General features: G+C 41.8%; 2 protein-coding genes across 2 annotated transcripts in view; one reads left to right on the top strand and one right to left on the bottom strand.

Moving 5' to 3' along the window:
* Nucleotides 1-10313: 10313 nt before the first annotated feature.
* LOC119618766 (uncharacterized) lies at nucleotides 10314-12020 on the bottom strand. Its single transcript, XM_037983088.2, has 2 exons — nucleotides 11857-12020; nucleotides 10314-11724 (listed from the first exon to the last, which is right to left on the bottom strand). The coding sequence occupies exons 1-2, from the start codon at nucleotides 12018-12020 to the stop codon at nucleotides 10803-10805; spliced, it is 1086 nt and encodes a 361-aa protein (XP_037839016.1). The 3' UTR covers nucleotides 10314-10802.
* USP6NL (USP6 N-terminal like) overlaps nucleotides 11218-20660 on the top strand; it is a 156469-nt gene continuing 147026 nt past the window's right edge. Inside the window, exon 1 of the mRNA XM_008002254.3 lies at nucleotides 11218-11326. The gene's annotated coding sequence lies outside the window, so the exon portion shown is untranslated. The remainder of the gene's footprint in view (nucleotides 11327-20660) is intronic.

The following is a 20660-nucleotide window of genomic DNA, read 5'->3' as shown; positions in this document are numbered from 1 at the left end:
GGGCCATGTGGTGAGTGTTACAGCTCTGCTAGAAGCCATGGGTCATGGAAGAGAACCGTGGAACCCAGTGACTAGTGTTCATCTTGATTAGGACGAACCTAGGCACTTAGCCATGTAGGAACAATGGCAAACCTTTAGTCCAATTGGGAGCAGCAATGGGCACCTCCCTGGATCAGGAGCACAGCGGACACCCTGCTGGATCCGGAGGGATGGAAGTCAGCCGTGGGTCTGTGACAGCAGCAAACAGCAGTGGTGGACAGGCAGCGAAAGCTCAGCTCCAGCCGTAACATTCACCAACCAGAAGAGTGCAGTTGCAAGATTTAATACAGTGAAATAGAGTGAAGACAGAGCTCCCATAGAAGCGGGGGGGACCCAAAGGGGGTTGCCGTAGCCGGCTCAAATGCCTGGATTTATATCCTGATCCTTGTCCCTCCCGCTGTGCTCTCAGTCAATAGATGATTGGCTATTTCTTTACCTCCTGTTTTTGCCTAATTAGCATTTTAGTGAACTCTCTGATTGGTCAGGTGTAAGCTAAGTTGCAAGCCCCATCTTTAAAGGTGGAAGCCGTCATCTTCCCAGCTAGGATTAGGGATTCTTAGTCAGCCTAGGAAATCCAGCTAGTCCTGTCTCTCACTGTTAGTAATGTATAGTAGTGCCTGTTTCACCACATTTTGGGTGTTAATTGATCTTTCCAAAAATAACTAATGTACTTTATTAACTTTCTTTTTAAAATGTTATTGTGGTAAGAACTGTTAACATGCTACCTACCCTCTTGGCAGATTTTCATATGTATGATACAGGGACATGACTAATTTTTTAAATCTTTGACAATGACAGGTGAATAATTATATTCCACTGGCCTTCACTGAGATTCATTTGATTATTTACGAAGCTGAACAGATGTTTATCACTTGTATTTCTATTTTTCGTAAACTTCCTTGTCATGAACTTTGGTGGTTGTCTGGTTTTCTTTTGGAGTTTTTAAAGCAAAACAATATATTAAGACAGGACAACAACAACTATTACTGTTATTAATATTATTATTTTGAGACAAAGTCTCCCTCCATTGCCCAGGCTGGAGTGCAGGGGCGCGATCTTGGCTCACTGCAACGTCTGCCTCCCGGGTTCAAGCAATTTTCCTGCATCAGCCTCCTGAGTAGCTGGGATTACAGGCGCCCACCACCATGCCCGGGTAATTCTTGTATTTTTAGTAGAGATAGGGTTTCACTATATTGACCAGGTCTTGAACTCCTGACCTCGTGATCCACCCACCTTGGTCTCCCAAAGTGATGGGATTACAGGCGTGAGCCATCGCACCTGGCCAACATTTTTTTCATAGAACTTACTATAGACTTCCCATTGGTATATAGGAATAATATACTAATAAACATACAAATGTATTTATATGTTGCTGTAGAGTGTAGTACAGTGGTTTTTTCCACAGTCTGGCTAAACAAACTCATTTATTAAAGAAAATGAGTCTTTTGAGGGTAGGTCGATTTCAGTGATTATAGAGTTAACCTGGGTCAATAAATCTAGCTTATTTCTATGGAAATTTTATAGTATGGTTTAAGAATCTTATATACATATGAGAGCTAAAATCATAAAACTCTTAGAAGAAAACATAGGGGTAAATATTAATGACCTTGGATTTTACAATAGATCTTTAGATACGACACTAAAAGCACACAAAATTAAAAAAATAAAGATAAATTGGACTTCATCAAAATGGAAACTTTTGTACACCAAAGGACATGATCATAAAGTGAAAAGACAACCTAGAGAATGGGAGAAAATATTTGCAGATCATATACGTGATAAGGATCAGCATATGTAAAGAACTTTTACAACTCAACAAAGGAGACAAAACCCACTTCAAAAATGGGTGAAGGACTTGAATAGACATTTCTCCAAAGAAGATATTCAAATGGCCAATAAACACATGAAAAGATGCACTTGGCGGGCACCATGGCTCACACCTTTAATCCAGCACTTTGGGAGGCTGAGGTGGGCGGATCACAAGGTCAGGAGATCAAGACCATCCTGGCTAACACAGTGAAACCCTACCTCTACTAAAAATACAAAAAAATTAGCCGGGAGTGGTGGCGGGCGCCTGTAGTCCCAGCTATTCAGGAGGCTGAGGCAGAAGAATGGCATCAACCCAGGAGGCGGAGCTTGCAGTAAGCCAAGATCGTGCCACTGCACTCCAGCCTGGGCGATAGAGCAAGACTCCGTCTCAAAAAAAAAAAAAAAAAAAAAAGGAAAAGAAAAGATGCCCAACATTACTAGCCATTAGGGAGATGCAAATCAAAACCACAAGGTACCACTTCACACTCACAAGGATGGCTCTAGTCACAAAAACAGAAAATAACAAGTGGTGGTGGGGAGGTGGAGAAATTGGAATGCTTGTGCACTGTTGGTGGGAATGTAAAATGGCACAGCACTGTGGAAACAGTTTGGCACTTCCTCAACAAGTTAAATATAGAATTACCATATGATCCTGCAATTCCACTCTTCAACATATACCCAAAATGACTGGAAAACAGGTCCTCAAAAAAAAAAAAAAAAAATACATGTACACTCATGTTCATAGCAGCGCTATTCACAGTAACCAAAGGGTGCACCCTCAACTGCCTGTCAACAGAAAAACAACTGTGCTGTATACAAACAATGGAATATTATTCAGCCATGTAAAGAAATGAAGTATGCATACAAGTTGTCATATGCATGAGCCGCGGAAATGTTATGCTCAGTGAAAGAAGACGGACACAAAAGGTCACATATTGTATGATTGCATTTAAATGAAATATTCGAGGTAAATCCCCAAAGAGACAGAGAACAGTGAGGGTTGCCAGGAACTGAAAGATGGAAAATGGAGAATGACTGCTTAATGGTTACGTGGTTTCCTTTCGGGGTGACGAAAATATTTTGGAACTGGATAGAGGTGGTGGTTGTACAACATTATGAATGTACTAAATGCTACCGTATGGTTCACTTGAAAAACGGTTGATTTTATTTTATGTGAATTTCACCTTAATAACAGCAACAAAATCTTATGTGAATGAGTCATCAGGGGCAAGACATACTGACATACTTTTAATGCTCTGCTATCAAATAATTTCAACAACAAAATGACATAAATACTGATTCTCAGCTAAATTGCCAAAAGTAAGATGGCAGAAAGCAGTGTTACCCAAAGCGTAAGACGTATTCTACTGATGGTAGATAAGATGGCAAAGGCTTTAACTAACCTTGCCTCACACAGTGAGAAATTTAATTTTTCAGAGATTTTATTCACCCTTTAGTTCTGGTGAATATATCAATGAGTCTCAGTTTGCAGTTAGGGTGTTCGCTGTTAGTAGGAGTGACATCTCTAACACATGCTAATCGCACCTTTGAAGAAAGAGGATCAGGCTTCAGGCTCAGACCCCTTTACTAAACTGGTTTTAATATCACTGTTTGGCTTTCAGTGTGTTCATTTTTACTTTTATCTTCCATTTATGCAGCAAAACAGTTTTGTGATTTGCATTATACTTTGTGATGCAAAATTTCCTCTTCATTTACACAGAAATGTGAGTCAACTTAAAGAAAAACAATAAACAATAATATAAATGGTTATGAAGATTTGGAGGGAGAAAGTGGAACTCGGATGAGTAAATAGGACACACTGACATAAAAAAAAGTACACCCTAGATTTGAGATATGAGGATCTAAGTCTCTTGCCAGTCTTGCAACTTTGAGCTACAGTTCCTGCCTACCTTACAGAGCTTTTATGGAAAGTGCTATACAAGTGTAAATTACTACTATTATGAAATGACTATTTGTTTAGGGTGTTATGTGTATCACAGAGGCTGGGAGGCCTGGAGCTGCATTTCCCAGAATCTCCTCCCAGCACAGTTCCAATAAGGTTTAGTTGTGCTGGTGAGGTGCACTCAAGGATTTGGAAGACGCAAGGAGCATGAAGGAGCATGTCATTCTTCCTGCGACAGGGGCAGCTGACACAAGGGGTTTGACAAATATAAACTTTTTTTTTTTTTTTTTTTTTGAGACAGTCTTGCTCTGTTGCACAGGCTGGAGTGCAGTGGTGTGATCTTGGCTCACTGCAACCTCTCCTCCTGGGTTCAAGCAATTCTCTTGCCTCAGCCTCCAGAGTAGCTGGGACTATAGGCACACGCTGCCATGCCTGGCTAGTTTTTTAGTAGAGACAGGGTTTCACCGTGTTGCCCAGGCTGGTCGCGAACTCCTGGGCTCAGGCAATCCGCCCACCTTGGCTTGTGAAAGTGCTGGGATTACAGGCATGAGCCACCGAGCCCAACCAACCAATATAAACTTTGGCAGTGAAGCTAGACCCCAAAGACCATCCCTGGCTGTCCCCAGCTTCTGAGCTGCAAGGAGAGCAGTTGTGACATGGACAGTGATTGATTGATTACCTATCATTTATTGCAATTTCTGATCTCTGGGTACAGCAGCTTCCTGACATTGGGTCCACAGCTGATGTGGAATAACCTGAAATTAGTAGTGCTACCTTCTCAACTTTTGCCTATTCACTCCTTCCAAATACTCTGTATACATCTGATTCCCTATATTGAATATCTTCCTGTTGGTGATGCCTTGAGTAGTTTTTCTTTTTTCCTGGCTGAACTCTCATTTAAATATTATTTGTTTCATTGAATTTACAAAATACTGACATTTCTTCTGGGTCCATTGGCTCATTCTTGTAATCCTAGCACTTTGGGTGGACAAAGTGGGAGGATTGCTTGAGGCCAGGAGTTTGAGACTAGCCTGAGCAATAAAGCAAGACCCAATTTCTACAAACAAACAAACAAACAAACAAAAATAGCCAGGCATGATGGCACACCCCTGTACTCCTAGCTGCTTGGCAGGCTGAGGCAGGAGGATTGTTTGAGCCCAGGTGTTTGAGGTGACAGTGAGCTTCAGTGTACTCCAGTCAGGGCAACAGAGTGAGACCATGTCTCTAAAAGCAAAAACAAAAACAAAAACGAACAACTGACATTTTAATAATAATATAATAATAATGTTCATTGAATGTTTACTAACTATTAGTTATTGCGCTAAGCATTTTATATGCATAATCTCATTTGGTTCTCATAAGAACCCTATGAAGTCATTTCTTTTACTCTCTGTATTTTGCAGAGGAATAAACTGAGGTAGAGGGTTTTGCAACCAATCCAAGTGTCAGAGCTGGCAAGCCGCAGATCCAGGATTTCAACTCAGGTGGTCTAACTCCAGAGACTGCTTGATTACTCTACACTCTACTGTCCTCCCTGTACAATAAAGTTCACTTCAGGTCTATGATAGAGTCTTCTTTAGGTCTAAACCAGAAGTGTCTCAGATATCAGAAGTTTTGATTTTTAGAAGGGTGACACAGCACACGTACTGTGTACTGTTTACAGGTGTCATAAGTGGGATCTGTGCCAGCACCTTGTCATGAAACAAAGACTTCTGCAACAAAATGAGTGTTCATATTAAATACGATAAAGACCCTAAATAGCCAAAGGAAAGTTCTATTGCTACCAAAAGAGTTTAGGTGCCCAACTTATGAAAAACACTTTTGGTTTTCAGAGTTTTGTGGATGAGGAATTGTGGACCTGTAATTTTCATGAAGTATAAACAAACAGAAAAGAAAAGCTGAGCATATACCTATTCTCATCTATTGTCTCATTTTCATTGATTCTTTAGCCTGGCTACTTGTGACCACCACTTCTTTCCCTTTTTTAGCCAAAGTATGTGGGCAAGGACTTATTTCATATCGAAGTCAAATGCAATTTCAAGTATATTTACTTCACAGACTCCAAGAGATGGAAGTCATTATGTTGTTTCACAAAGTGTTGACCCCACCTCAAAGAAAAGACTTAGACAAAAGTAGCAATTTAGTGGGAAAAAAAATGCCCTTGAATACCCTAGGATCCGCTACAGTTCACTCCATTCTTCTATAACTTGACATTTTTATACATCACTTCTGTTAATTTTGATTAAATTATTTACTAAAGCTTTAGCTAAACCATGCTGAAGGCCTTAGCATTGTATTTTTAATCAATGCATTCCAGTTGTCTGCAGGTGTGTAACAAACCACCCTAAGCTCAAAAGCCTCACACAGCAATTTATTATGACATTCATGGTTCCACGGGGTTGACTGGGCTCACCTGAGACATCCTCACTTGGGATCTCTCATGGGGTCACACAGCTGGGGCTTGAGGTATCTGAAGACTTAATTGTGCTGGACATTCAGGATGCCCAACAGCAGTGAATGCTGGTTGTTGGCTGAGGACTCAGCTGAGGTTGTCATCCAGACCAGGTACACGTGGCTTCTCCATGTGACTTGGGCTTCTTTCGTATGGCACCTGAGTTGCTGGAGCGAGTGCGCTAAGTATTTCAGAGGCCCAGGTGGAAGCGCAAAACTTAGGATCTAGCCTTAGAAATCACTCAGCATCGCTTCCCCCACAATCTTGTGAAAAGTGAGTCACAGAGCTGGCCCAGACTCAAGAGGAGGGTGATGTAAAAGGGGGTGAATACTGGAAGGCACAGTTCACTGGGAGGCCATCTGTGAAAACTGTTGCCACACAATTTATAAAGACTTATGAGCACAAGGGTTTAAAGGTTAACTCAAAGGTCATATATACAGAGGCAAGAGTTTTATCCCTCTAAAACAGAGACAAAAATGCCATGAACTTCTACTTCATTTTTAAGTATCTTATAATACTTTTTAGTACAACTCCGCTTAACAAAAAATAAATAAATGGCATGACGTCTAAGGGATGGCCAAATGGATAGTTGTAGAATGGTAACTGTAAGTTGAGCAGGCAGAAGAAATCCTCTAAAGCTGTAAAAACATATTGGGACACTTTTCAAACGATACAACATCATTACAGATTTCTGGCAAACCATGATGACTATTTTGGTATGTAATCAGGAACAGGGTGTCTTGTGAGCAAAAGAGCAGAGGAGATCACGAGAGGCAGCTTTTGTAGTTGAAAAGCAGTCAGTCCTTTTTTTTTTTTTGTGAGTCACAGACCCCTCTGAGCATATGAAAAAAGTTAGGAACTTTCTGCCTAGAAAACATACATGTTTGCATATTTTTGTTCTTTCCTTCTTTCAGTCATTCTTTCCTCCCTCCTTCCTTCCTTCTTTCCCTCCCTTTCACCTTCCTTCCTTTCATTTTTTCTAGAAATATTTATAGGGAGCTAATTCCGTATTAGATACTGATCTGGACCAAGGAATAGAGAAGGGCAGAAGGCAGATAAGTTTCCCAGTCTCCTGGAATGTACATTTTAAAGACAGGAGTCAGAAAGAAACTCAGCACACCAATAAATAATACAACCTCAGAGTTACAGGTAATAAACTGTGTTATGTACAATGTTACGGGGTTCACAGTTCTTCACGGGTTCCTCTTTTTCACACTGCAATCAATAACGTCTCTTTTTAAAGGCTTTGGGCCAGGCGCGGTGGCTCATGCCTGTAATCCCAGCACTTTGGGAGGCCGAGGTGGATGAATCACCTGAGGTCAGGAGTTCCAGACCAGCCTAGCCAACATAGTGAAACCCTGTCTCTACCAAAAATACAAAAAATTAGCCAGGCAGGATGGCGCATGCCTGTAGTCTCAGCTACTTGGGAGGGTGAAACAGGAGAATCGCTTGAACTCAGGAGGCGGAGGTTGCAATGAGTCCAGATTGTGCCACTGCACTCCAGCCTGGGTGACAGAGCGAGACTCTATTAAAAAAAAACAAACAAAAACCCCCCCAAACCCCAAAAAGCTTTGTGTATGAGCAGTGTGGATGTGGCTATTGGTTACCCATTGCTTTTTCACTTATACACAGATGTTGACTGATCTTTTTTTTTTTGTTATCCATAAAGAATAGTTCTATGCAGTGTCATTGGAGCTGACTTTCCTAGTCAATAGAAGAGCATTGGCTTCTCATGAGATTTCAGAAATTGCCATGGCTGGTGAGCATGAATATGAGCATTGCAATGCTTTCCACAGCCTTATTTAAAATAAAAAAAAAAATCCCTCCCTTAGGGAACTGCCTCTCTTTAAAAAATTAAATGGATCAAATGGCCATGGATTCACATTTCAAAGTCTCAATTTACAGGAGACTCAAAGAACTGACCCTTTCATCCATATTTTGAAGATGACAGTGAAGGATATGGATAATTTGCTTTGGAGAATTTTTTTCCTCCATGTTCTATGTTCGTATGTCCTCACCACAAATTGTACTTCTGGCCTTAGTTATTATGGGAGCCTGTGGGGGATTTAAACCTGTACTTTTACCACTGGCAACATTTTAAATATTGTCATTAGCATAACACAGAACTTTTGCAAAAATGAAATGCAAATATCCATCTCTCTTATTCCATGATGATGGACGAGAGGTGGTCCTAACCTTTGGTATTGTGAAATATTTTAAATGGTAACACAAATCATTAGACCACACTTCTTTTTACTTTTTGGTATGTTCCTGCTATACAGCTTTCACCCTCCCTTCAGTTGAAGGGTATTTTAATATCTGGCATGTCATGTTAGAGTAAATATAATCAGAGAGTGAATATAATCTAGCTATAATTGTTTAGAGCAGGGATTGACGAAGTACAGGTGAGGTGACACTGTTGACACTTTGACTTGGGGGAAAAAATTGGGGTATTTCTGAACTGTAATAATACCATAGAGTCAGAGTGCTGTTATGAAAGTATAAAACTGAGACAGGGGTGCTCATAATGAAGTCTAAAATAGTGTTTTTAAAATTAGCCATATAATTTATGGAAAAAATGTATCCGAAATTTCCAGTTTATTTTGCCAAGTAAGCCTGGGGCCAGGGTTGTCCATCCAAAATCCCATTAACTCATTAACTAGTGACTTGGGGTTCTCATCCATGATGTTTGCAATCATGTCCCTTGACTGATGTCTTTTTTTTTTTTTTTTTGAGACAGGGTCTTTCTCTGTCACTCAGGCTGGCGTGCAGGGGTGCGATCTCAGCTCACTGTAGCCTCTGCCTCCCAGGTTCAAGTGATTCTCCCATCACAGCCTCCTGAGTAGCTGGGACTACAGGGACACATCACCACACCCAGCTAATTTTTGTATTTTTTGGTAGAGACGGGGTTTCACCATGTTGTCCAGGCTGGTCTTGAACTCCTGACCTCAAGTGATCCGCCCACCTTGGCCTCCCAAGATTGATGTCTCTTGAGCATCTCTGTGGTTCCAAGGTCTCCTTTAGTGATGGGAGACCACAGTCATAGCAATTTCATTCAGTAGCATTTGCTGAGGACTTTTTATATGCAAAGCAATCTGCTGGGTCCAGCAGGGGCTACAAAGAGATATGAGGGAGGGCTCTTTCCTGTCAGGAATTGAGAATAGTCCAATCTAGGTGACTGCTAACCTGGGAGTCCTATAACTTTTGGTAAGTATTTGGTTGTTGAAAATAACTCGAGTCTGCTTTTAGCCCCTCAATTCATATATTAAATGAGTTATGCCATTTTTGTATCAGGATCATAAAAATAAATACTAGTCTTTACAAACCCGCTTTAAACGAATGAAAGAAGCCTCAAAGGGAAGTACACATTTGTATTTTCTTAAACAGCATATACACAGTCGTGTGGTAACAACGTTTTGATCAACGATAGACTGCACATACAATGGTGGTCCCACAAGGTTATAATGGAGCTGAACAATTCCTATGGCCTAGTGATGTCATAGCTATTGTAACATTATAGCCCAATGTGTTACCTTGTCTATGTTGAAATACACAAATTCTTCCCATTGTGTTGCACTTGCCTACAGTATTCAGTATAGTCACATGCTGAACAGGTTTGTAGCCCAGGAGCGATAAGTCACACCTTATAGCCTAGGTGTGTAGGAGGCTTTACTATCTAGGTTTGTGTAAATGTACTCGATGATGTTCACACAATGACGAAATTGCCTAAGGATGAATTTCTCAGACTGTATTGCTGGGTATCCCTGTCGTTAAGATTACCACACTTGAGAGCTAGAAGGAGCCTTAGAGACCAACTAAAACCTAATCTGAGTCACAGTTCTTAAAGTTTGGGTGCTAGCAAAGGGCCTGTGACCCTGTCTCCTCCTTCCACCCCTCCTGTGAGATATTGGGCACAGCATTCAGTTTCTCTGTGTCAGTTTTCACCAGCTGGAAAAGAGAGAGAAAAGGCACAGTGCAGGGTTGCCAGGTTCAGTAATTCTAGTTCCTGGAATCAAGGACAGGAAGCCTTTTAGTTACTTGCACACCCTAACTTTTCTAGCTTCGATTGAATCAATCATTTAACTGTCAGCTAATTACGACTTTGGGAAGTTTACATCATGCATCTTTTTATGGCACCCCTTAATGGGAGGCTTTGGAGATTAAAACTCTTGACAATTTCCACGATGTAAAAAAGGAAAGTTGACCTACAGAAAGATGGGACAGTGATGAACATTTGAGAAGCTTGAAGCAGCAATGGGATCTACACAGTAGCCTACTTAAAGTAGTGCTGATGTGAACGCTTAGCCTAAGTTCCTGAAAAATGACAGCAGTGTGACCCGTGTCAGTAGCAATGGCACTTTATTGAGCAGATGATTGCTTTGCACTTACTACCAAGCACTTGCTTGTTCCAGGACAGCCCCATGAAGCAGGTCCTATTATCATTCCACTTGACAGATGAAGAAACTGAGGCACAGAGAAACGTCTCCAAGGGCTGACACCTGGTAAGCAGTTGAGTCAGAGATGAAAAAAAAAAAAAGCCAGGCTGGCTCCGCAGACCATCCTGTCGCCCCCTACTCAGCTGACCTCCCTACGTCTCTGCTACTCTCTGACCTGCCGGCTGCGCACGCCAATGCCGCTCGTTTGCGTGCCTCGAAGTCCCGCTTTGGCTCCCGAGCTTCCAGCGCCCGCCTCCCGCCGAGGGGCTCCCGACACCTGCAGTCCTGGGCGCGCGTCCCCGAGGCGGGCGGGAGCGCGCACGGCGGGAGCGCGGGAGCAGCGCGCACGTGCCGCCGGGAAGGGGCCGCGCCAAGATGGCGGCGGCCGCGGCCGCTGTGGTGACGGTTGGCGGCTGCCGGTGAGGCGGGCGGGGCCGGCGACGCGGAGGCGGGGTCCCGGGCGAGCCGCCCTGGGAGGCGGGGGCCGTTTCCATAGCGGCGGCAGGAGGTGTCGCGCCGGGGAACTTCCTGGTTCCCGGGCTCGGCTTCGCCGGGATCCTCTTGGAAGGGAAACAATGGGGCGGAGGGCACTGCGGTAGCCGCCGCCGCCGCGCTGGACCTGCTCGGCCGCCCGGGACCTCCCGCTCTGCCCGCTGCCTACAGTCTCGCATTCGGGACCGTACTGAGGTAACTTCCATTCCTCAGCTCCCGCCGCGAGGGGCTGGCGGCGGCGGCGGGCTCCGCGGGCGTCCTCCCGGGGCCGGGACTCGGAGTTGGCCCCAGGGAGCCGGACGCCGCCATTCCCGGCCCCGGGAGGAGAGGACGCGGCTGCAGTTCGCGGCTCGGCCCTGGGGGGCGGCTCGGGCACAGTGCGGGGGCTGCCCGTGTGTCCCTGCGCCCGGAGCGTGAGGTCTGCGGGGCGATGGGCGGGCTGGGGGCGCCGCGCGGGGTGTGGGGCGGCCCGGGGGTGGAACCCGGCGACGGCCTCCCAGAGCGAGCCGCGGTCCCGGCCAGGCGCGTCTCCCTCGCAAGTTTCGGTCGCGTCTCCCGAGCCCCAGTGGGCAGGACCCGAGCAAACTTCGTGCCTTTAAATGACTGCCTTGATGCCGCGGAACTTTGTTTGGACCAGGCGAGGGGAGGATGGGGCGAATGAGGGATTTGTAAGTCTTGAAAATCCGTGCGCCTTTGCAAAGTTTGCAAAATAGTTTGGCGCTCACAACCCTAGGCTGGTGCGGCATTTGTAATGAGAGAGAACGGTTCCTCGCAGGTGTTTTACTGCCAGAAAATGCGGGAAGCGTATGAATCCATGGGTGCACGTTTCTGTGATTTGAAAATGTTGTTTTTCCCCACCCCCCACCCTTATCCCTTTCTTTCCCGACATTTAATCGGCAGATAGATGCTTTTTAGACAGTAGACTTCAGCTTGCTTCCTTTGGACTGGGAAGGCTTGTTGAACTGGGGCCATATCCAGTCATTGGAAATAATGCGAGACGAATGGGAAAAAAAAGTGAGGACGCCGTCTTAAGTATGTTGCTTGTTGGAAGAAAATGGTTTCAATCCTATATTAATCCTTTTATAAAAATAATTACATCTTTGGGATATTTAATATTTCATAGCTTAGGAAAGTTACACAGAACTTTAGAGATCACCCCGGCCAACTCCCTCCCATATTGAGTCTCTGGGAAGTTCCTTCAGGGGGAAGTCAGTGTTCTTTTTTCTTTCCTGAAGTCATCTTAATAGGAATAAATTAGCCAACAGCAAGTGAACAGTGGTTTATTTGCTTTTATTTCTGGTTCAGTCAGACCCTAAAATTAACAAAAATATTTCCTGGCTTGCCATTCTTTTATAACAACGTTTGTAAACATAGTGTAGTTCATTACTTAAAATGGATGTTGATGCCATGTTGTATTCTACATAGCCAATTAAAATATGTCCAAATAGAAAAAAAAAACACTAATACAAGTATAAGTTAACTTTTAAAGGAAGAAATCCTAATTGCAAGTACAAGTATCCTTAGTTAACAGAAATGCCTTTGCTGATTTTATATATATATATATATAAATAATTAATGAGTTGTTGCAAAGGCACTCAAAGAAACATCGTTTGCCAAATATTAAGAATTTGAGCCCTGAGCCTCAGTTTTGGTGCCTACTTAGTTTTTAGCTATGCAGCCAGACTTTCTGTTGTACTTGTTTCTGGTAAGACTAGTCCATTACCGGTTTTAATAGTGTTTTGACATGCAAATAGCTCCTATTGGGGACTGACTTTGGTTAAACAAGCCTGTAAGTAGAAGTGTCAGATTTGGCACTGTTAGTTTTGTTTAATCATCTTCTAGCATTATAGGGAACCAAGAGAACTACCCACCCCAGCAGATCCAACCTGAGTTGCCAATGCCAAGCAAGGGTTTCCTTGGTCCATCTTTGCCACGGTGTGCACATCTGTGTCAAGTTCTTGTTACATTTTGTAGCTAGCTAAGATGGGTGAAAAAGAGGCCAATGAGTTCAAGCTAGTAGCAAATTGAAAACAAACAAAATTACTCTGATTGGAAAGTGTGAGGAATGTTGATGTAGTAGAATAGGATAGCTTTGGGAATTGCTACTTCAGGTAGAGAGAAGGAGACAAATGATTACAATTCTGGTTTATGTTCACAATTTCACTGTAACGGTTTTTTTTTTTTTTTTTTTTAAACCATTCTTACTTTGTAACTAGTGCAATGCAGACCTCTAATTACCAGAAAGTTATAGTTTGTTCCTTCAATGTGATTTTCGGAAAGCATAGACTGGCGGGTTGCAGTGGCTCATGCCTGTAATCTCAGCACTTTGGGAGGCCGAGGCGGGTGGATCATTTGAGGTCAGGAGTTCAAGACCAACCTGGCCAACATGCTGAAACCCCCGTTTCTACTAAAAATACAAAAATTAGCTGGGCGGTAGTGGTGCATGACTGTATTTCCAGCTACCTGGGGGCTGAGACAGGAGAATCTTTTGAGCCTGGGAGGCAGATGTTGCAGTGATCGGAGATCGCTTCACTGCACTCCAGCCTGGGTGATAGAGTGAGACTCTGTCTCAAAAAAAAGAAAAAAAAAAAAAAAGCATCGTTCATTGTCAGATATGATTCATTATATTGAGAGACTCATTTTTCCCCTAAAAGATGACACCTGTATTTACAGTGGAAGTCACTATAAGAAGAATAATTGGAAAGAAATCCAACTTGCAGCCCACGTCCATGTAGCACATGAGATTTAAGCACGGAAATTGGAGCCACAGAGACTTGGGTTCTCAGCTGGGCTAGGCCAGTTTCAGGTTGTATCACCTCATGCAAATGACTCAGTTTTTAAAAGCTCGTTTCTTTGTAAAATTGGGGAGGATCGTAAATTCCAACGTGTTTATTCAACCATTATTTTTTGAGTGCCTTCTGTGTACCCCAGGACTTTGTGTTAGGTACTTCGTTTTCAACACGTGGGATGAGTCCTTTGGTGTGAAGTACAGGGAGCTATAAAACCCATACCTAGGGAACCTGACTTGGTTTTGAGGGAGTCAGGGCAAGTTCCCTGAGGAAGCAACTTGTAAGACCTGAAGATGAGGAGGAGATAGCTGGCTGAAAAAAGGAGGCGGGTGTGTGGGAGGCTTGGGGGGTGAGAGAAGAACTTGCTCACAGTCTCTGAAGAGATTGGGAAGGTTAAATAAGATGCTTCTGTATGAGTTCCCTCCATAGCCCATGAGCAGTCACTGTTGGTTGTGTAGAGAAGGCTCTTGGCACTGTTCTTGGATCATCTGAATGAAGCAGCTCAGCTTTGTTCCATAGCCATTAGAGAAGGGGAATCCTACTTGTCTGTGTCCATACCAGACCTGCAAGTGACTCTTGACACACTTTGATGTCCACTTTTGTAACTCTGCATTGGATTACTTGTTAGTTTCGATAGCTGTAAGACTGGGATTAAATGTTAAATGAAATATTCTTTGATTTACTTACAGATATGCTTTGTAATATCAGGATAGTCTTGGTTTCCTTTTGATTCCATTTTCTCTTTGAAGAGCTTGGACCACCTCTCACAAAACTGTGTAGCAATCTATCCTAAAATACAAATCTTCAGTAAGTGGCAGGTAGTTTTCATTTGCCTACAGAAAGATCAAGAGTTACTCTGGAGTTTCATATGTTGGTTTTAAGTGTTCTTAGCTCTAAAGAGATTATTTAGTTATTCTGTGATAGAGGTACACATTGCACCTGGGTCTTACTGACATGAGTGTAGAAGAACTTACAGTTTTATCCTGGAATTTTCCTTTCATTGAGTCAGCCAGTGAATTAAAAATTTAAAGTAACATTTTAGATGAACTAAATGAAAGAATATTATTTTTGATCTTCTTAATGTATTAGTTTTGCTGTTAGTAATGTTATGTAGATCAGTGATGGCAAATTATTATTATTATTATTATTATTTTTTCCTTTTCCTCAGACAGGGTCTCGCCCTGTCACCCAGGTTGGCCTGCAGTAGAGCAGTGTCAGCTCACTGCAGCCTTCGCTTTCCAGGCTCAAGCAATTCTCCCACCTCAGCCTCCCAAGTAACTGGGACTACAGGCATGTGCCACCATGCCCAGCTAATTTCTGTATTTTTTTGGTAGAGATGAGGTTTCTCCATGTTGCCCAAGCTGGTCTTGAATTCCTAGGCTCAAGCGGTCGTCCTGCCTCAGCCTCCCAAAATGCTGGGATTGCAGTTGTGAGCCGTTTTGCCTGGCTAATATTTTATTACAGAATTAATGCAATATTTGTAAGTCAGTTGGCTCTAGGTTTTTTGTTCTTGTTTCTTTTTATTTGGTTTTTGGACATTTAATGTCCGTCCACTGGCATATCTGTGGTAAGATAAGGTAAGGTGAAATAAGATTTTGAAGTCAGTCACAATGGAAAAAAAATTGAATAGATGTGCAGGCTAAAATTTATAAAAGTTAGGTATATATGTATGAGCTAGATGTTTTTTGTGTATTTCCCTGTTGCCCATATTAAAAATTAATGAATTGGCCTATAATAACCCTTTATTGACAATAGTACTTAAAAATTAATTTTGGCCAGGTTTGATAGCTCACTCCTATAATCCTAGCACTTTGGAGGCCCAGGTGGGTGGATCACATGAGGCCAGGAGTTTGAGGCCAGCCTGGCCAACTTGGTGAAACCCCATATCTACCAGAAATACAAAAATTAGCTGGGCATGGTGGTATACGCCTGTGGTCCCAGCTACTTGGGAGGCTGAGACACAAGAATCACTTGAACTCAGGAAGCGGAGGTTGCACTGAGCTAAGATCGCACCACTGCACTTCCAGCCTGGCAACGGAGCAAACTCAGTGTCAAAAAAAAAAAATTAATTTCAAAATCTATTTGTCTTCACCTCTTTTATGTTCATTTTAAATTTTTTAGCTTTATTTTGAATTGATTTCTTAAAAATAAGTTTTCTGTTTTTTCATTTTTTAGCTTGGGATTACATATTCTTGTACTATTCCTTTAGTGTTTACTTAAATTTCAGTATACTTGATTTATCGAAGTGTAATGTTGAGACTTTCACCCTTTTTCTAAATAATGCAATAAATAATGCCAGACCTTTAAAAACATTTACATTCAATTTCCTTTCTTATTTCATTATTGCCTTGTTTTAAGATGTATGCGTGTTTTAAACCCCACAGATGTATTTCTGTTGTTTTCTGCTGTTATTATTTAATTAGACTTACTGCATTTCATTTTCCTCATTTTTTCTTACATTACCTGACCTTCCATCTGGAATAATTATCTTTCTGCCTAAAGATACCATTTAGTATTTCTTCAGAGTGGATCTAGTATTGACAAGTTTTCTAACTTGTTTGAGAGTATCTTTATTTCACCTACATTCTTGAAAGATATTTTGCTGGATATAGAATTCTAGATAAGTTTTGTGGAGAGATTCTTTAATATTTTGACTTGTTTCTATTCAGAAGTCAGCTGCAGTTTATTCCTTCTTTGTTGGTCATTTGTTTCTCAGGCTGTTTTTATGGTTTTCATTTTGTCTTTGGCTTTTAGATGATTGTCTCTTTCTGTTTCTATTTTCCTCCTCCTCTCCCTCTTGCACCATTTCTTGTTTGGGGTATATAGGGCATTTTCATACTGTGACTTGATGTCTTTCGTCAGTTTTAGCAAGTTCTCAGCTACTCTCTCTTCAGATACTGCTTTTCCCTATTCTCTTGCTTAATCTTTCTGGGAGCTCAGTTACACAACGTTAGATTTTCTCCCTGAATCCTCTGTGTATTTTGCCTCTCTGGTGTTTTTTTCATCTTTTTGTATCTTTTTTGTTCTGAATATTTTCTTCAGGCTACCTTCCAGAACTAAGTTAGTCTTCATTTCTAATCTGTTCTTCCATGGGTTTTAATCTGTATTCCCTGGGTTTTAAATTTTCGTTATTAGATTTTTCATTTTTATTTAGACTTTCAATTTAGTTATTTTTCAGATATGCTTTGCCACCTTTCTAGTTTCTAGTTCCCTATCAGAAGTTTTAGATTTTGCATATATTTCTTTGGATGCAGTAAGCATAGTGACTATACCCCAGAGTGCTATAACATTTTTATGGTATCTTTTATTTCTCAAGGAGTTTCATCTCCTTGTATGCCTGCTTATCTTTGATTGTGTGCTGGTCATTGTGTTTGAAAAAGTGTTTATAGCAGTCATTATACGTTAGGCAAGGATTTTTTTCATTGCTTTTGCCAGACACTTGGGATCACTTTTATTTAAATAAAAAGTCGAGAGTCTATACAAGAATTGGTTTAGTTGTAATCCCAGCACTTTGGGAGGCCGAGACAGGCGGATCACGAGGTCAGGAGATCGAGACCATCCTGGCTAACACAGTGAAACCCCGTCTCTACTAAAAAATACAAAAAAATAGCCGGGCGTGGTGGCGGGCACCTGTAGTCCTAGCTACTCGGGTGGATGAGGCAGGAGAATGGCGCAAACCCGGGAGGCGGAGCTTGCAGTGAGCTGAGATCTGGCCACTGCACTCCAGCTTGGGGGACAGCGCGAGACTCTGTCTCCAAAAAAAAAAAAAAAAAAAAAAAAAAAGTATTGGTTTAGTTCTATGTTTTTCTTTCTCGTGGGATTCAGTTTTTTGCTTATTCTGAAGCAGAGATGGCTCCCTTAGTGGATCTTGTACTCTGACATTTTGTCTTCCTAGCCTTCAAGGCTGCCGAAGTACGGTTTAGACTCTTAGGCACCTCTTTGATTAGGCAAACATTTACCTAAAGAAGCCGGAAGGTGCCTTGCTTTCTATTTCAGATTTCTGTCTTTTCTTTGGATGGTGGCTGGTAATTTCTTACTGTCTTGTTATCTTCCTCCTTTTATTAAATAAGGAATACAAATATAATGTACACTAATTTTAAATGTATACTCTGAAGAATTTTTATACATGTAATTGACTGTGTAATCACTCACATAACATACAGTAGTCCTCCTTATCTGCAGTTTCACTTTCCTTGGTTTCAGTTACCGCAGTAGATAGAGTATGAGAAGATATTTTGAGAGACAGAGAGACTACCTTTTATTACAGCATATTATTATTTTATTTTATTTTATTCTTTCTGAGATGGAGTTTCACTCTTGTTGCCCAGGCTGGAGTGCAATGGCACAATCTCGGCTCACCGCAAGCTCCGCCTCCCAGGTTCAAGCAATTCTCCTGCCTCAGCCTCCCTAGTAGCTGGGATTATAGGCATGTGCCACCACGCCCAGCTAATTTTGTATTTTTTTAGTAGAGACGGGGTTTCTCCGTGTTGGTCAGGCTGGTCTCAAACTCCCGACCTCAGGTGATCCATCCGCCTCGGCCTCCCAAAGGGCTGGGATTACAGGCGTGAGCCACCGCACCTGGCTACAACATATTATTATAATTGTTTTATTTTATTAGTTATTATTTATCTCTTAGGTAGAAGGGTCTGATTATGAAGCAGTACATGAATTTTTAAAGCAGAATTTTAGAATACGTTTTCAAAGTAGTGCTAAGATTCTGTTGCTCTAATTGCTGAAGATAAATTTCTGGAATTTTTTTAGACATGGTTTTTTGGAGATACTGAGTTATATGCCTTATCAATTTATATCATGTTTTGATCCTGTTTTATTATCAGTTTGAATTCTGAGCTCATTCACCAGACTTGCTTGGGAAACATTTTGTCTGACTACTACAAAAAAGTTTTTTCCTCCAAGAGTTGATGATTTGCCCTCAGTGAGGCTTGCCAAGAGGAGGCCATCCAGATTCTCCCCTGAAACTGAGGGTTACCTCTGACTACTTCACTGTCAGTAGTCACTTTGACATTCTTTTAAGTGATAGTTGGATCTGCTCCATTAAAAAATACATATAACCAACATTTTATACCAGCTTGTACCAGCTTGTTTTAGCTGGTTTACTGTAATGATTTAGGTTGATCTTATACCGCTAAGGAAATTAGAATCTGAGTTACCCATTGAATTAAAATTAGTTTTAAGATAATAAATCATACAGTGCTAGAAAGAGAACTTAAAAATTGTGTTTCAGTTTTCTTATTTTATGAGACCAAAAATGGATCAGTACGAACATGTGTGAACCAATTAAGATATTTAGTTTACCAGCACACTCTTTTATGCATAATTCCACAGCAACTCTGAGTGGTAGGTAGGCTGAAAATTTTAACTCTCATTTTACACACAAAGAAACTGAGGGTCAGGGAAGTGAAGTGACTTGGTCTGAATTCCTAGAGCTGGTTAATGGCAGAGTTGTAACACATTTACATTGAGGACTTCCTAGGTGTTGAGTGATTTCCCTGCAAGGCTTATAGTCCACCATTATATTGCTGAATTCCAGTTTTATTGACATCCTACAGGAATTTTCCTCTCTTCACCTGTGTGTATTTACACCTCTTGGTCCATGAGTTTTCCCATTTTCACTCAGCACAGGGCCTTTGAATGAGCTATAGCCTTGGCCGTCACTCTGGTTGCGCTTAGAACTTTTATTCTGAATATGTTCTGTTAGCTGCAGATGGCTGGAACCAAGCTTGTCTTGATTGTTTTATCCCAAGGCCCTTGAGCAGTTTTTGCATGTTGCGGAGCTGAATTAATATCTATTAAATGAATAGATGAATATATTCTTGTATTTAGAATCCAATTAGATATAGATATTTGAGGATAGGGCCTGGAATTATTTACTGTTTATAATTCTTCATGGTGTCTGCTATAGTGCTTATTATTGTGGTTGGCAGTCTGGAATTTTTTTTTTTTTTTTTTTTTTTTTTTTTTGAGACGGAGTCTCGCTGTGTCACCCAGGCTGGAGTGCAGTGGCCGGATCTCAGCTCGCTGCAAGCTCCGCCTCCTGGGTTTACGCCATTCTCCGGCCTCAGCCTCCCAGTAGCTGGGACTACAGGCGCCCACCACCTCGCCCGGCTAGTTTTTTGTATTTTTTAGTAGAGACGGGGTTTCACCATGTTAGCCAGGATGGTCTCGATCTCCTGACCTCGTGATCCACCCGCCTCGGCCTCCCAAAGCGCTGGGATTACAGGCTTGAGCCACCGCGCCCGGCCAGCAGTCTGGAATTTTTAACTGACTTTTAAAATGATGTCGGACTCCTGAAAACCAGATATATTGTATCCTTCATTTTAACTTTTATCTGTAGAGCACAGGCATTATGTGCAGTTCTGATATGATGTGTCAAGTACATTAGGCACATATACCATGTAAACAAATTATAGGTCATTTTCCAAAGGCCCTGACTCTGATAGTATCGAAGTAGGGAAGACTTTGAATGGACATTTGTTTTCCTAAATACCTGGAAGTTGTCATGTTGACCAGTATAAACCTAATAGAATTTGATAGTCTGTCTGGAAACCTACCTGTGGAAGGGGAAATTTGACCTCATTCTTATCTCATGACTCATTAACATACAAGTGTAAAGAAACTGATGAAACCAAATGATTGCTCATTTTGCTCTTAGGCCCATCTCATTCTTTGATCTTATTAGCAGGAAGTACTTTGTTGACTTAGTGAGTAGGATAAACAAACCT

This window comes from Chlorocebus sabaeus, chromosome 9, assembly GCF_047675955.1.
Source record: "Chlorocebus sabaeus isolate Y175 chromosome 9, mChlSab1.0.hap1, whole genome shotgun sequence".
NCBI lineage: Eukaryota > Metazoa > Chordata > Mammalia > Primates > Cercopithecidae > Chlorocebus > Chlorocebus sabaeus.
Note: the sequence above shows the minus strand (reverse complement) of the source record. Positions and strands in the feature narration are given on the sequence as shown.

What these genes read in the sequence shown, in the direction of transcription:
- LOC119618766 (XM_037983088.2), bottom strand. Translation starts at nt 12,020, where the DNA reads ATGTCGGGAAAGAAAGGGATAAGGGTGGGGGGTGGGGAAAAACAACAT. An exon ending in TGCCGCACCAGCCTAGGGTT is followed by an intron (nt 11,725 to 11,856) that starts GTGAGCGCCAAA and finishes AGTCATTTAAAG; the next exon opens with GCACGAAGTTTGCTCGGGTC.